Source organism: Barbatula barbatula (assembly GCF_947034865.1).
Source record: "Barbatula barbatula genome assembly, chromosome: 19".
NCBI lineage: Eukaryota > Metazoa > Chordata > Actinopteri > Cypriniformes > Nemacheilidae > Barbatula > Barbatula barbatula.
Genome location: NC_136782.1, coordinates 15,459,829 through 15,477,161, shown reverse-complemented (window position 1 = coordinate 15,477,161; position 17,333 = coordinate 15,459,829). Strand labels below are relative to the sequence as shown.

At 40.5% G+C, this 17,333-nt stretch overlaps 1 protein-coding gene across 1 annotated transcript in view; it reads right to left on the bottom strand.

Moving 5' to 3' along the window:
• Positions 1–390: 390 nt before the first annotated feature.
• nova2 (NOVA alternative splicing regulator 2) overlaps positions 391–17,333 on the bottom strand; it is a 38,191-nt gene continuing 21,248 nt past the window's right edge. Inside the window, exons 3-4 of the mRNA XM_079481717.1 lie at positions 11,364–11,530; positions 391–2,705 (exon numbers count right to left, since the gene is read on the bottom strand). Coding sequence (XP_079337843.1) covers positions 1,683–2,705; positions 11,364–11,530 — 1,190 coding nt within the window. The 3' untranslated portion in view covers positions 391–1,682. The remainder of the gene's footprint in view (positions 2,706–11,363; positions 11,531–17,333) is intronic.

Here is a 17,333-nt window from a genome sequence, read left to right as displayed (position 1 = left end):
TAAGAACGTACTGAAAGAAATCCTCTATTATGAAAATATATGGTAAACATAACACAGTCATAGATTCACTGGCAATTTATATCAGCCACAATAGAGCAGACAACCTGGTGCTGCACCAAAACCAAGGATTTCCAGGGCAGGCCATGTTACGAACTTGCCTGTGCTGATCAGAGCATGAATTTGTTCATGGCTGTGGTTGTTCAGTAGTATGAGTTCATAAATTATTTGATATCTATGCTAATTTTCATAACAGAAAATTTGTGCATTTGACTGCAGTGGCTCGAAGTGCACAATGGCTTTAGCACTGCAGATCTTAACAGGAAGGGGGAGTTTTTTTTGGGACGTTACATTTCTTTTTAATTCGATATATTTTTATTTTTATTATATTTTAATAACTCCCTAGGACTTGTGCAAAGACCTACATTCAAATTCACTTGATATGTAAATAAATGGTCTAGTCCCGTCTGCCATTTAATTGCATTTTCAGCACTTTATGTGGCAATCATCTGCTGAGTGTGTGTGTTTGGCCATGTGAGGTTTTTTAAACTGTATTGATATGACTGTACAGTACATCTGCCCCTTTTTCTCTCTACGGTGCGGTTATCACTGGACGTTAAATAAGACATATATTACATGGACACACGTGTCAATCTACTTAAATAAAAAACTAAATCCAAAATATTGTCTTTACATTCATGTCAACCTGAATTCACAGATTAAGAAAAACAAAAAAAAGATACCTCAGTCCCTATGGGTGAAATTATATTAATAAATAACGATGATGGTGATAATAATAGTAGTAGTAAGAATAATGATAATAGTTTGTAATCATTATAATTTTTGTATAAACACCAGAATTCAGATTCCATAGAGAAAATGCCTAAATCTCTGGTACTAATTCTGACCAAAGCAGGTGCATTTTGCATCCTTGCCTATGTCCTGCAACGTGAACAACAAGCTTCCCTTATGCTCACAACATCTGTAGTTGCATCGCAAGGCATGCACCTGGTCAAACTGGTAGCCCAGGTCAATGTCTAGTGATGCTAAAAGACCCTGTAGCAGCCTCGCATCCCCTGCCCTATCCTGCCCCATCATCCGAGGCAGGGTTGGGCTGGCTGGAATTTGGAGGGCTGGGGCGAGGGGGGATATGGGGTATCACAGAATTGGGGAGGGGTTGGGTGTTTTCAGTCCCAGACCCTCTTGAAAAGGGGGGCATGGGTAAAAGGGTTAGATAATTAATCTAAGGGCTAAAAAGTAAATAACAAAAATCTGTCCGCTAGGAGGGGATGGGGGTAGGGAAAGGGCTGATTCCAGGGAGTTTGGACCTCCGATTGCTCCACCCCATTTTCCCCCATCCTACCACCTTGCCCACCTGCTGGGAACTGCAGGGCGGCAGCATGCCAGGTTGAAATGCCATTCACTGCTGTCCAGAAAAATACACAAAAATAAAATAAAACAAAACAAACAAAAATCAAACAATAAAAATCCCAAAAGATCAAAACTTAAGAAATAACCCCCCCATATTTACATTTTACACATTTTTTCTTGATTTTTCATCTTTTTTAATACTGAGATTTCCACATAGCATGTGGTTGATTTTCTTCATTATATGTGCCCTCCATCTCTTCCTCTGTATCTTCCCCATCCCCCACTCTTTCTCTCCTTTTTCATACTCCCTGTTTTTAGCCCACCTTCTGCGGATTAGTGGCCCTCACACCCTGCTCGTATGTAATTCGCTGGCTGATAAGATATTGGGCTGCCTGTGTGGCAGCTGGCGATCCGGTAATGGTAACTTTACGGTTTCTGGTGCCGGGAACAAACTCTCCCTTTTTGGAGATCTGAATGCGGGCTCCTGTCAGTTCTTGGTACTCCACAAGCGTTTTGCCTCCCTTCCCCAAAATGGCACCCACCAAGTTCTCTGGCACGGCAATCTCCACCACATCTTTGGCCCCTTCATTTAGCTTCTCAGTGGCCAAAAGAGAACTTGCTACCAGTGGGGAAGCAGCGCTCAGATAGCCATTGGTTGCTCCAGTGGCAGCAGCTAGCGATCCTAACGTGAAGCCTCCCAAACTGGCCGCTGGGTGGCCGATGCTGGTGGATGCATCGTTGGCGTAGGAGGCTAGCAGGTTTGCGGCTGCAGCTGCAGCGGGGTTAGCGCTAGCAGCCACAGCAGCGAGGACTCCTGAGGCAGCTGCAGGGTTGAGCCCCAGACCCAGGGAATTGGTATTGTATCCATAGCTGGCTAACGTGTTTAGTGCGGACGTGATAGCCAGCAGGTCGTTCCCTGAGAAGCTGGACATGGTGGTGGGGAAAGCGCCCACTCCTGCCAGACTGGCCTGCCCCAGGAGACTGGAGGCTGTGGCTGCCGCCGCTGCAGCAGCGGATGGCATCACCTCTGCCGAGTTGGCATACGGGGAACCGGTGGGGTTGGAGTTGGCCACTGGGCCAGAGATGTTGGAGTAACTGATGTTGAGACAGCTGCTGCTCTGTGGGTCCTCCTGGATCTTCTGCACGATGATCTCCACGGCTTTCCGGTTCTGCTCGGGTTCCCCGCTGATGGTGACCACACGCTCCTGCAAGTTGATGCCTTCTGGTTTCTGCGAGAGCTGCACCCAGGCACCGGACTGCTCCATGACAGCTTTCACAGTGGCCCCGCCTTTGCCGATGATCAGTCCTGCCGTGCTGTTGGGCACTATAAGCTTGGCCTAAAGAGAAAATAAACAGAGAAGCTCAATTCAGGCATCTGTTAATGAGTCACCGTAAACCACCCATTCCATTACTTATGCTAGTTTAGCATGAGCCATTTCTCAGTTTTTAGGATTTAAAAGTAGCCAATTGGAAACCTGTAAGTGCTTGCTTTAAACAAAAACAAATTTTACAAAATTGTATCAACCAAATGTTTTCAAGACTAACTGTTTTCAAGGTAATTACTTTTAAATTGCCATCTCATAAATGCATAATTCCATTTGGGTTTCAACGTGAAAAATTAGTTTAATCTGGTTATTTAATCGGGTGCAACAGCTACACAGTGTTCTCAGTGAGTAACTTTCAGACAATGTCAGTGAAAAAAAAACATCCTTTTGAAAGAGGGAAAAGTGTAAACAGTGGTTACCATAGTTTTATCTGTAACTCAGAAAGACTCGCTCTCTGAAACACAGTGACTCACGTTGGTACTTTTGACCAAAGCTTCACACACAAGAACATACTGATCTTGTTAAAATTTTGCTAAAAGCACTCTTAATGATATCGCCCACATTCATTCAACCAGGCTTTCTTTAACTTTTGTCAACATCAGGATTTTGGAAAATATTATATGCATCAAAAACACAAAAGTCAATGTATGCCGCTGTTGTTCGGTTACCAACATTCTCCAAAATATCTTTTTTTGTGTGTTCTGAATAAGGAAGTCATTGAAATGACAAGATGTAAATGGTGACTGAATTGTCATTTTTGGGTGAACTATCCATTTAAGGAATGAAACCAGCAATCATATTCAGATTATCTAAAATACATACCGAAAGAAAAGTTAAAATGATTTTGGAACAAAAATAGACAAAGCAAAAGGAGTACATTTTAGACAACAATCCAAACGAAAGCCAACAGAAATATGCCATATAATTATAATTAAATTATTAATAATATTAAAAACAACATTGTATGTGGTTAAAATAAATATACTAACATGTACATTAGACAAAAAATATAAAGATGTTTGTGTGTTATGTTCTTGTACTTTCTGAGCTGTGAATCACTAGGTTAAATAGGCTCCTCCTGAAAAGCATCGACTCCCAGGGGTCAGTGTTTCCATGGAAACTCAACTCCAGCATTCAGGGGGGACTGAAAGGGAGTAGGAATGATGCATAGCAACCAAGCAACCAGCCCCCTCCTTATACTGTATGTTCTCACCCATTCACTTAAATCCACCATTTAGTTATTATACTGCACGTCTACATACACAAACACATACATGGACAAAGGACGGGGCTGCTTTTGAAGAGATAAAGATTAATTTCATCCGTGTTACTTGAAATGTTCACTCATTAATAAGTCGACAATAAGCGGTTGATCTCTTAGATCACTGCCAGATAAATCTGAGCTTTGTAAGAAAACTACACATGTGTTGTGGTTTGACAGTTAATAACTCTTTATAATGAAAAAGCTCCTGCCGTCCTATAGCATTTTGACAATTCTATATTCTGAATATGTGCACAGTCAGAATGACAGATAGAGAGATGAAAACGGTTTAGACAAGAGGAGTGGGTAGATGTGTGTGTGCACTGAAGGAGGATGTGTGTCTGTGGGGGTGCGTGTTTGTACGGGTGTATACGAACAAAGCGAAAGCGAGCAGAGAAAAGCAGAGAGAGAGGTTGGGGGTGCTGAACGGCTCAGCCTTACGTTTGATTCTTTTGTAAGCCGTTACCTTCTTTTCTTTCAATCCCTCAAGGATGTAGCTAGCTGCCCACAAAGATATTCACAAAAGGTGTTTAGCCTTGCTACTGTAGCTCCAACACTCATTTAGCTCAACTGTGTTAGCATAGAAATTAAAAACCGTTGACAGGATATTAAATGGACTATTAACGTTTTACCTTGCTGGAATTAACAGAAGAATGTTTAAATGGAAGATTTTGAGCAATTAATCATATTGGATAACAGCACAGAAAAAAAACAAATGATGACTAAAGGATGAAACACAGTAAAAAATCAATGAAGTCCACACCCTCATGTACGCCATCTCCTATTTGTATATTATTATATAAATATATAAAATATTTGATAAATTAACCATACAAATATAATAAATACAATCAAATAAGTATAACAAAATAAACTGTAATAATTATTATTGGCAATTTTTATGCAAAATCTCTCTGCATCATTGCACCATATGACGTGACTACCTTTTTTAAAACTTTTTTTATTTTAAACAAACATAATAATTGTCCAATCGTGCATGATTATTTGCGTAGTGGTTTAACATTGTCTTAAACATGACCAATGTTGTTTTGCCTTTACATTTACATGAAATAGATGATAGATTCTCAACGAAATCACTTATTATTGCCGATATATTATAATTATACACTATACTAATTTCTAAGATATTTCTTAATATAAAACTGCTATTAGCATCCGCTTGTTTTTCATCGCTCTTGTTCTTTATGACACTTTAATCTTTGACGATCACATTTGGCAGGAGAAGAGCTGATGAAACTGAGACTATTTGGTAAAAATCAAACTGCGTCAACATATATGCAGACTCATTTCACTGAATACATCCAAACGCTGAGCTAGAGGAGTTGGATGTCTCTGCCCTCCATCTATAAGAGTGAAAGAAAAAGGGATGATGAGGCAGTGAAATAAGTGTGCAAAGGAGACAGAGAGCGTGAGATGTCTTCTGCTGCGCCACCAGTTATCTGGGACTCAAAGTCTTTGATGAATTGTCGGGAGGATGCTGCAGGGGGTTGTGGGTAGTGGGCAATGAAAGACTGGTCAGCCATGAAGGACATGTGTGCTGTATGTACTCTCTATGTAGACTGTATAACTTCCTTTTATTAAACTACAAAAAAAAAATAATAATGAGCATCTTGCTCAAATGAATAGAAGGATATAGTCTCTATTTGTGTGGGTTTTGCTGAATGGGCAGATGGGACCCCCTGACTCTTCATAGCAGCAAATCTGTCTGCACTCAGACGGAACACAGTATATGGTTCACTTTTTTATTTTTTTTTACAAATGTTAATGTACGCAAAACGGAGGGAAAAAAACATGGTCTCTATTCCAAGCAGTGGAACAGTGGCAAAGGTCTTGAACAATGACCCCTGGCGCATCCCATACAGCCTGGGCACAGAGCAACTGTTACACCCCCTACGCCCCTGTCCCCAAAACAGTGCCTGACTATAGAGCCATAGCTGTTTGCACTTTGAAGTCTTAAGCGCTTGCCTTTGGGTTAATCGCCTGTCTCCTGATCCCGGGCTTAGTCGCACCTCTCTACACAGCATCTGCCTGTGCCTGTGTGCTCTTGCTGCTGGCACCAACAAAATAAAAAGCTACACATGAGTTAAAAATAACACCCAGTCCTCCTCCTCCTCATCACCTTGGTCTTATGACTGTCGTGAGAGGTTGCTGATTGCTTGCAAGGGCCTTTGCGAGAGGTCGCAGCTGAAGAAGTCTCAATTCTCACTCTGTGTAATTCTTTCTGGCAGACTCAAACACAGGAAGCAGGAACATCATTCTGCCTGCTGCTGTTTTCATCCCTGCCTTTTATTTTGAGCGCTGGAGCAAGATGCAATGGGTATGAGATTACATAGTTTACACTGCTTGAGGAAAGTGACACACCTTGTGTCTAATTTTTTCACCCAGTCACGTGATGATGAAAACCCAATTATTATATGCATTTAATTAAGAATTATAACATTTTCTCTCTTCATAAACAAAATTCTTAACCCTCAGCTCTCTAGATTGCATTAAACAACCCTAAGCACAATCACAAGTGGTGACGCACCCAAAACTAGTCCTGTAAGGACCGTGCTCATGGCATTTCCACAATAGGGTCTTGCAAATAGCCAAGACCACCTTGCTGCGTCGTCATAATGAGACATAAACATTCTGTCATTGGAATCTCATATCAAACTCATACTGTATATCATTTAGTGGTATAAATAAATATCCAAAATCTGGTAGAAATAATCTCACATTAGATCTATCTGTCATTTGAATTTTAACTAAAAACATGAATATGTATCACATCTTCTGTATATCTGCTTAGAAAATGACCAAGACAATACATCAAAAGCATTGTTGTGAAGGATGAGAACAGCATTGAATAAAATGATTACATTTGCTTTTAGAAGAAAGCATTTTTAACCCACTCCACGAACAAAAGCTCTACAGCAATCCATTTTGCAAACTTGTCCCGGGTTGACTTCAGGGCTGTTCTCCGAGGACGTCTGTGCTATTTATTGAAATGTTGATCTTTGTACACATGCGGCGGATGGACTTCTTTGGCCTGTTTTAAGTGAACGTGTCACGTTACACCACACAGTTTAATGTCTCAAGACCCTGTGACTGCAGACTTCAAATTTGAATTGCTTCTATATGAATAAAATCCTATTAGGACTTCAACCCCCCACAAGCAGCATAATTAAATCGCTTTTCAAACATTTCTTTATATAAATACATATATCAAACTAAAACAACAGCCCACAAAACAAGTCAACGCAATAAACTGACAGCCCTAAAAATATCCATCTTCACAAACGATTTAAACAACCCAAGCCTTGAAGTGCTATCCTTGACATCACAGATCTCTTCAGAACCCAAACACAGAGCAACACTAAATAAAGTATGCGCCTTACAAATGCATATTTAATAAAGACCTGATTTATTATTTATTTCTATGCCATTTTAGACAGCTCGAGTCCTGCATCCATCAAAGAATGTTACAACTCATATCCCCAGGGGTCTGGCTCGGGATTAGAGATGTGCGAGCTTTGGATAGAGTACATCCCCCTCTCACATACACAAAATGAGATCAGAAGACTCCAATATCAATGGGACAACTTGCTTTAAGGATCGACACAGACTGTGAGACTTGATATAGACATGTCAATTCTTCTGAAATGCCCAGTATAATCCCTGATAATAATGCTCAACATTCTGATTTATTAATATCCTCTTGTATCATCAATTGGACATTTCATGGCTTGATGTTTCATAAAGTGAAAATTATATTAACAGAGAACGCTGATAGTCACAACGGTGGGCAGAAAAAGACAAATCATTTTTTTCTGTCCACAAATATGTTATGACTGTATAAACAAAATAAACGAACAAAATTTTCACTCTACAAATACTAAAGACACACACAACACAAACTGCATCTGTCCTTTCTTTCTCCCGAAAGAGATTAAAGCTTGGCATTAAACATGTACTTCCTTGTCCAACAACCAATGTGGTGTAAGCCTCGTCTCCATTGGCTCCTCTGGAAATGAGATCGATACTCTGTAGAGAGACAGTGACCTTTTTCTGTCCTGCTGATGGATTTGAAGGTTAAAAAAGGCATAAAATATTTCAGCCAACCGTCGTCCCTCCTGGGAGCAGTGAGGGGAGGGCAGGGGGCTATTGAGGGAGTCTTTTTCCAATTTTAGACGTTATAGCAATTTTCCTGATGTCGCTTTTAATTTAGAAGACGAACAGAGAACACATAGCAGTGTTTCGCTTGACTGTTTTTGTGTGCGTGTGTGTAGTGCTCCAGTGAGAACTTTTATTAGATTCACGATGCAGGATAATTAAATAGGCTGGGTTTGGTGGTGTCGTGAAGGGAAAGGTTGGTTTGAAACAGCGCAGCCACTTAAGGCAATCTCACTCATCAATATAATAGAAGTGAAGCTGTGGGTTATTACAGGAAAGACCAGCGATGCATAGAGATAATCATTCGGTTCTCTTTGATGCTGAAGAATAGAGATTAGAGGGAAATTGTTCCACTTTTTAAAGTCATAAGCAAGACATGGGGAGCCGTTTATTATGTTTCAGTGATTAATCTACACTTATAAAAAAAGATGCTACACAATGCCATAGAACCATTTTTGGATCAACGTATCCATACCTTTACCAATCTAATAAAAAAGGTAAAAAGGAAAAAAAGAAATAACCTTTATGTTCTCAATGGCATCACTGTAAAGAACCTTTTGTAGCACCTTTTTTAAAGAGTTTAAATAATCCTAAACGTTTAAGTGATGGTTCACCCAGTTTGCGCCAATAGCCTGGTGTTTAGTGTGCCGACACATAGCGCTAGTTCCCTCGCAGGGACCCCAGTATGATTCCAGTCTCGTGCGGTCCTTTGCCGATACCCTGTCTGTTTCCAGCACTTTCCTGTCACTTCTCAACTGTCCTATCATTATAAAGGCAAAAAAAAGTGATGGTTCACCCAAAAATGAAAATTCTGTATTATTTACTTATGCTCTTGTCATTTCAAATCTGTACGTATTTTTAAGAATGTTGATAACTGGCACCCATTTACTTAGATTGGTTTTGGGTCCAAGTAAGTGAAAAGTGAATGTGTGTCGGCACGGTTACCAACTTTCGTTGTGTTCATACAGGCGTGACATGACAAGAGGGTGAGTAAATGGTTACAGTACTACCCCTTTATCAGTGGTTTCACGAGCAACAGCATAAACAAACGTTATGTGGCTCAAACTTAATTTCCTGTAGGAATCAATAACTATTGAGTAGATTCAATAAAATATTATTGTGAATATAAATAAATGATCTAAATAAATTGTTATATTATAACTAAACACAGACCGGAAGTTAAAGTTGGGCCAGGACCGTGTGTCCAATGAAACCATCTATAAAAAAAGTAACTTGTTGCCTATAGCTGATGTCATTTTGAATGAAAGCTGAACATTCAGTCTTCTGTCTTGAATCTTTATTCCCAGTGCAACATGCCACCCTATAGATTCTCAGTTAAATAAATTACGACACAATTGTTATTCCATGAAGTGCTTTGTTTGTTCACATACAACTGCATCCCCTCAGTGACAAAAACGCAAAACAAACAGAGTATTCCTGTGCATGCCTATAGACAAAATAAGAGACTCTTGTCTTTCTGTGCATTAACGGGTCGTTTCCTGTGTGGATGGGGATAAAACAGGATATGGGAAGCAGGCAGTGCTACGCAGAGGAAAAGATCATAGGAAACTCGTGCTGACTAAAGGAAGCCAGGGTAGGCTGGCAGTTAAAACTGCAGGTAAGCTTAAACACTGTCTGAAACAATGAGCCATAGATGATCAGCTTTCCTGTGTTGTGTTGTGGGTGGGCGTGGAGGAGCAGATTCTGGATTAAGTTAGGCGTTTGCCATGCTCCCCTTCTGAGTTACAGGCTCAGCGGTTGTCATACCCAAGAGCGGCAGCTGCTGCGTAATATTACTTAAAATCTTACTCTCCGCCTGATCTCTGATGTGTACTGCAATGAGATACATGGCACAACAGCTGCACATGTGGTGACATTGCAAAGGAAAGCTATAAGGTGAAATCGTATGACCACACAATGTTGGATTGTAACAGTTTTAGATTTTGCATTATTAATTGTATATCACTATTAAAAAAAAAATGTTCCTCCACTCTCAAGTGTTTCCGCATCGCTGTACACAATATTGATCGCCAAACTGCACACTGCAGCAGAATGCAGAAAGCACTCGCAGTAGTGTTGTTCCAGCAGGGACAATAGTGTAGACTGAAGTGAGATGTGATGCGGCGCTGATAAACCCCATAATTACATGCATAGATAATTAGGTCGGCGACTCCGCAGGGGTGAACGTCTTGGACTTATGTTCCACAAATTCAGGTTACGGCCCTGTCTTCACAGAGACTGCTCAATAAGCACATTTTCTTAATGGACAAGCTTAACTAAAAATGAAAGCACCGAAAAAGGCAGCATGTTGTACATTATTCATGAATACAGCCTCCTCTCTCTTTGTCCTCAGGGCGGTTTAATTAAGTAAAAAGATAAACAAGGGAAAAGAATCATTGCTGTGGATGACAACAATGCAGGGGCCTGGCGGATCAATGGACCATCACAATGGAGTGACCGGTGGCGATAATCTCTTTAATAGATGGCCAGTACGCAATCAATGGCTTGTCTAATTGAAACACACTCAGAATGCGAGAGTTTGTTTGCTGTTAATGTAAATGCCAAATCAACTGTGACCTGTTCGACTGAGTTAACTGTGGTTTGACAAAGGATGATACCATCAAAGTAACTATCAATTTAAAGGGATAGTTGACCCAGAAAGGAAAATTCTGTCATTTAATAACCCTTTTGTCATTTTAAACCTGTGCATTTTTTTCTGCAGAACACAAAAGAAGATATTTTGAAATATGTTGGTAACTGAACAATGGTGGGACCCATTGACTACCATTGGTTTTATGTCCATACGTTAAAACTAGATAGGGTCTCTCAATGATTGTTACCAACAATCTTCAAGATATCTTCTTTGTTCTGAAATGACGAGATAGTAAATGACGGGGTAGTAAATGATGACAGAATTTTCCTTTGTGGGTAAACTATCCCTTTAAGGAAACACATACTGCTAAAATGTACAGTATAGTGTGAATGCCTTGCAAGACACTTCGCAGTGATAAAAGCATCTCCCAAATGTACTACATAAGTGTTAGATAAAAAAAATTACTGAGTAAATGAGGCAGTACTGATACCAAACTTCACCCTCAAAGTAAACAGATCATAAAAGTTGCATGCTCACAAAGTTTCACATTCTCTTTCATGTATTCCAATACAAGGATGGAGAGGAAACAGGAAAGGGATGAAACAGGAAATATGGCTTAGCTTGGGAAGTGAGGCCTTACCTGTTTGACACGGTCGGGGTTGACGGTGGTCTGTGGCTGAAGTATGCTGACCGGCTCTGTTTTTTGAGCGCTCTGCGGCATCTCCCGTACTTTCTCCGCGATAAAGTCATGGACGCTGTTGAGCGCCTCTACGGTGCCCTGAATCAAGCAAACACGCTCTGTTGTTCCTAAGGGAGTGAAACAAAGACAATCTCAGTTTAACACCTGTTTTATAATGTAGTCTGAAGCACACTGCAAAACAAAGAACTGCATAGAACAGCTAGAGGATGGCACATGGAGTACATTTTCTGTATTATGTTATAAAAGAGGTTTCCGAAAAACTACCCCCACTGAATAAGAACACACTGCAAAAAGAAGTGGATATGAGGATATGAGCTTTTAAATTTAAGGCAACCCTTAAAATGTACTTTTGTTAGTAACCTAGTAAAGTCAGGTTGGTCTATTCATAATTCTTACATTCGTTGACTTAAAGGGATTGTTCACACAAAAATTAAGATTCTGTGATCATTTACTCACACTCAAATCTTTTCAAACCTGTATGATTTTTCTGGTTGGTACCCATTTACCACTATTGTACAGAATGAACACAAAACCAATGCAAGTCAATGGGTACTGCTGTTGTTTGGTTGGTTGGTTGTTTGTTGTTCTGGTTTGAAATGGCAAGAGTGTGCGTAAATTATGATTTCCATTTTTGGGTGAACTATCCCTTTAACATAAAATCTGTTATATTAGATGCAACAGTTTTTAAGCTTCCAGACAACAATAACACAAGCCTGGAGGATAAAAGCATAACAGCAGCTTGTCTTCTAAAACATACTACTTCACACAAACCTTCAGTAACCCAAGAGGGCTTACAACTTCTAGCGTAAGTGGTGCAGTTTGTACAAGTTCTTAAGATTGATCGTGTCTGGAACTAAACAAGGTAATGGAATGCTTTCGTCTTGCATACAAGCAACATAAACCATAATCAGCTGACACCAGTAGGAATCCCTCATAACTGAGGGCTTATTTTCTCCTTTTAGTCAACTGAGTCAAACAAGACTACAGAGCATTGTCTGTATGACAGCACATACAAAGCTTATAACTATCGTATGCGTTAACAAAGAGTGAATCCATCAATCATTTGGCAATCAATCACATTATACCAAAGGCTACAGACATTGTGTTGGAAGACAAACAACCGGCATTGGAGCATCTGGCCATGTAAATACCATGATCTATGTACATGCGGACCGAAGTTATGGAAGCAGCTGCAATAACAGTCGCCTGGCAATGCTACTATTTTCGTCAGTCTATTCACAGAAAGTCTTTCATTAGACGCCGAGAAGTCTCCACTTTCAATTAATTCTGATACAATATTGGCGATTGACTTCAATTACGCCGTCTCTCCTATGGTATGCAAAAAGGTTAAGGCCATACACTCAACTGCCAGTTCAACTGCTTGTTTCAATACGGGCTCAAAAGGAATTAAATGACTGGCAGGCTCCGATTGGTTACTAATCCTTCTACGCTATAACATCTCGCATGAAAGGAGGAAACGACAAAAAAATCACATCACACCACAGTGTGGCAGTCAAACGTGGCCATTCAGACTCTGGGGTAAAAAGAAATCTGCTTGAACTAGATGGGGGCGAAAAAACACAAAAACGATCCGAAGCCAGGATCTCTTGGCTCCCGAGAGGGTGGGAAGCGAATCTGGCCTTATCGCTACGGCGCAGTAGTGCTTTCCGGTTTCCTCTAACCTTCTATTGTTTACAAGCATGAAAATAATTGGCTTCGGTCCCAGACAGCTATATGAAGGTCTGTTAATATGGTCAGATTGAAGAATCTCAGAATCATGGATGGTCTCTTTCTAAAAAAAAAAAAGCTGAGCTCCCGACAGCTGGCAGCCCAAGAGTAATCTGTGACGGACCAATCAGACGGTAGATTATTAGAGCAAAGATCACCATTGTTTTGTTAGAGAGATGGGGGTATAGAAACACCGGTCATACAAACGGCAAAGATTATGTATGCTGAAACAAAACGGACACTCAACTTAATTATAATTAAATAACTGTAGCTTTTAAAACAATAACCATTAACACAACATGCTAAATGCCAAATGGTATTTAGCATATGAACAAAAAGAGTTGATATGTTGAGTGCCTGTTGAAAGGGGTCCTGTAGAGGCTGTGATCTCTGTTGTGAGATAATCAGAAGATGGCCAGGGGGGCAGAAAGAGGTCACTCTGGGTCTTCTTTCTTCCTCTGTGCAACATTCTGACACATGTTGAAATTTCTCCCCATAGGGGAGAATTTCATTGGGAGTGATGGGAAGTTTTTTTTCCAACCATCCAAACACATAGACCCCCCCCACACACACATTAAGAAAGAAATGGAAACCCGCTTTTTGTCTCCTCATGAAGAGAGCAGTACTGTATATATCACAATAATTATACTATAATAATACCCTTTGTACTGTTTCTTTAAATAATAAAGGGATAGTTCACCCCCAAATTAAAATGATTTTATATTTACAAAACCGTGGTAACCAAACAATAACACTGGCCTCCATTGACTTCCATTTTTCAAAATCATTTTGGGGTAGGATATCCCTTTAAGAACTTAATATTTAAACATTATGAATCTACTTATCTATACTTTTGAATGTATCCTTTATGCTAAAACACCTAAAGCTATTAGGCAGTGTGGAGGTGTTTTATATGGTTGGCTGGGGAATGCCACCTTGGCTGTGTTCAGTGTTGTACTAAATAGTTTTTGTACAGTTATAAAGTAGATGAGTCATGCATTCCATAATCTTGTTGCTATACGAAGCCCCTCTTCGGTGATTTAGCTATTAAGAACACATTGTTGTTGTTTTCACTGGGGAACTGTATCTTATCTTTAGATATATTTTGAATTATTGTACCGTGCCAATCCCCCCCCCCCAGAAAAAACTCTTGAATCAGACTGGGCTTGAGTGCCATAAAAATAACAAAAGCTCTATCTTGACACCAACATTAAAAACAAACAATGAAAATCTATTGACCACCTCATAAATAAAACCAAACGAGCACGTCTAAAACATTAAGATGCACAGAATGCAATCTTGACTCATTAAAACCGTGTGGGAAGTTAAGTGTTTTTTTTTCGAGTGTGGCAATGTAATTATCCTACTACTCATTTAGATAGAGGTCAGAACACTTTGAATCAAAGCTACAAAATAAGCATGCATGATACATAAACATGTTTCCTAAACCAGATGCTCGGGGCTTGTACTGTGGGGGGAAACTGCTGTGTCATGTAGATCCAAATGTTGATCACAAGTCCCACAAGACCAAAGCGGAGAGATGGATTGATTGATTGATTGACAGGACTCTTGACCAATAGAAATGACCACAGCAAACTCAATAACGAATAAAACAGCTGCACGCCGCATAACAAAAGAAACCAACGTGTCATGCTGGGATACATGGAGAATCTCTTAAAAATCAAAACATGCTTCCGCAAAGCATTTATTCTACACTGCGTCCAATCCGACCAGTTTGTCAGTTTCAGCCTGCCTCTATCCACAGAGTCTAAAAGCCCCAAAATTCACTAAAATGAACAGACCCTGCCCGTACACGAGGTTACAGATGTTTCCTGGCTTTAGTGTTGAGAGAAAGAGAAAAAAGGACGAGAGACCAAAAGAGAGAGAGAGGGGAAGAATGAGTTGGGGGTGGAATAAAAAAACAGCCATCTCCCTTCCACGGTGACTCGTATTTTCCTGTCCACCCATCAAAGGACTTTTGATTGCCGTCTCCACATGGATGAGTCCCACAGGAGCGCACGGGTTGTTCTTTTGACATGGCAATGAAGTGTGGACTGGGGGACGGGGAAATGAAAGCAGGGGACACCTATTGGTGTACGTGCGCTTCATTATGTTGTGTATACATGAACGTTTGGGAGGGGGCCAGTTTAGGCACATGACATAAGACATCACCACAGCAACTGACGGACACTGAAAATATTGTGGGGCAGCTGCAGATGATGTCATGTGTTTTTATTTTAAAACAGAAAGGCAACTGCGGGGTGTTGCGTGTGCTTATGTAATGACGAACAGTGAAGTGGAAGGGGGTCGATAGGGAAAGAAATTTGGACACCGTTTCTACAGAAGTCCGAAACCGTATTTTATAGTGATTCCCAACCAAGTGTTATCTGGGGGACACCCTCAAGTATTTATTTTTTTAAGTGACTGATAAGTTTAATGATAATGCTAAATAACGTTAATAAGAAACAGTGATTTAGTGTGGATGAATATTCCAGATCCAAACCTGAAGTAACCCATGTAAGCAGCCTATATAGGGGAGATGCCATATAAGCATTTGAGTAATTTCACTTTTTTAAAGAGGGCAACAATCTCAGCTTTGCTCTCACAGTACTACAAGCTTTTGAAAAAAGGAGTGTAAAGGAATAGAAGAGTCTCCAATGAATAACAAAAGGATCTGGAAGAAAGAGTGAATTCCTCTTCAGTGATGTCACTCCTATTGAGAAGTGCTGGGTTTGACCACCCCTTTTCCTCAGTTCGACCTAAGCCGCCCTCATCCCCCCACATCCATAGTGACACTGCCATGGTTACGGGGCCCATGGCGTGCAAACAGTTGAAGGGATGCCTGGACTGGGAAGCCGTCCTCATCTTTTCCCTCATGTTCTCTCTCACCCTCTCAAGACCTTCCTGTGCACCCCTCGAAGACCTCACAGAGGGACAAAAAGAGAGCGAGAGACACATACAGGCAGTGAGAGTGAACGAGAGAGGGAGTGAGAAAAGAGATTCTTTATTCTGTATATCCAACCCACTGAGAAGAGGGTTTGACATTACTCAGAGAGAAACTAAACTCTTCAGAAAGATGAAGAATAAGAGGTAGGAGGGGCTTTTAACTTGCCTGCCAGGTGCATAACACTGTTTCAAAGGCTCTTGGGATCTGTGTTTGCAGAAACACTTTCTCCGGTTTGGCTTAAGGGGGTAGTTCACAAAAATGTCAAGTTTTATCGTAATTTACTCTCCCTTGCAGCTGTCTAAATACATGTGATGCTCTTCCAAATAAATCAAAGGAAGTTCAGCAAAATGTCTGAAAACTGCGAAAGAATTAATTAATCAATTTTGCATAAATTTTCTGTATGCATTTTAGAGCATTATAAATAGATCTTAAACCAAAGACAGGGTCCATGGGCTTGTGACTGAATTTGATGAGGAAATGACTCATGAGGCAGCCGAGGCCAACTCAACAGGGTGTGCTGTGCAGATTTCAGAAGAGGGAACTGCATTTGCAAATCTCAAGAGACAGAAGAAAGAAACAGGACCTCAGAGCCAAAACGGGACATTTGATAGTACTTTCAAAGTCTGTAATCCTAAATTCACATTTCTTAAACCTAAGCTCTCCAGATCACTTCCAGCCATTCCGTTATTTACACTCGTAAATCTGCTGCGTGCAATAGGCCTACTGTTAGTCAAGCGAGAATGTGGTGATATTCCTGGAGAACTCTCTTCAAGTGAATCCAAATCCACAGACAGAAACCACAACACGGTAGCCTAACCAGCACATCACATCACACTTGCCGTTTGCATTACGATGAGTGAGTTGTGTTACCTTTTGATATTTTTATTAGAAGTCATACAGTCTGTGATTTATGACTGATGTCGTTTAAATATACCAGCCGCCTTTGCCTTGCAGAGGAACAGAGAGAAGGTGTAAAATCCATAGATGCTTTAGCGTTTGCTCCTTGTTAGAGTCGGCCATGCTTTACAGCCAATGAATTTACTGCTGAAATGATTTTGAGTGTTGCACTGACTACAATTTCAGTCTGAGCTTTTAGACACTTCAACCTTTCATACAGAATGCACCCCAACCCAATGCCTGCCCCACGTGTCTACATTTGCCCCAGTACCCTTATGTTCAGAATTGTGTACACCACCTCACAACCTCACTTGCACCTTCTTAATTCATCGTGTATT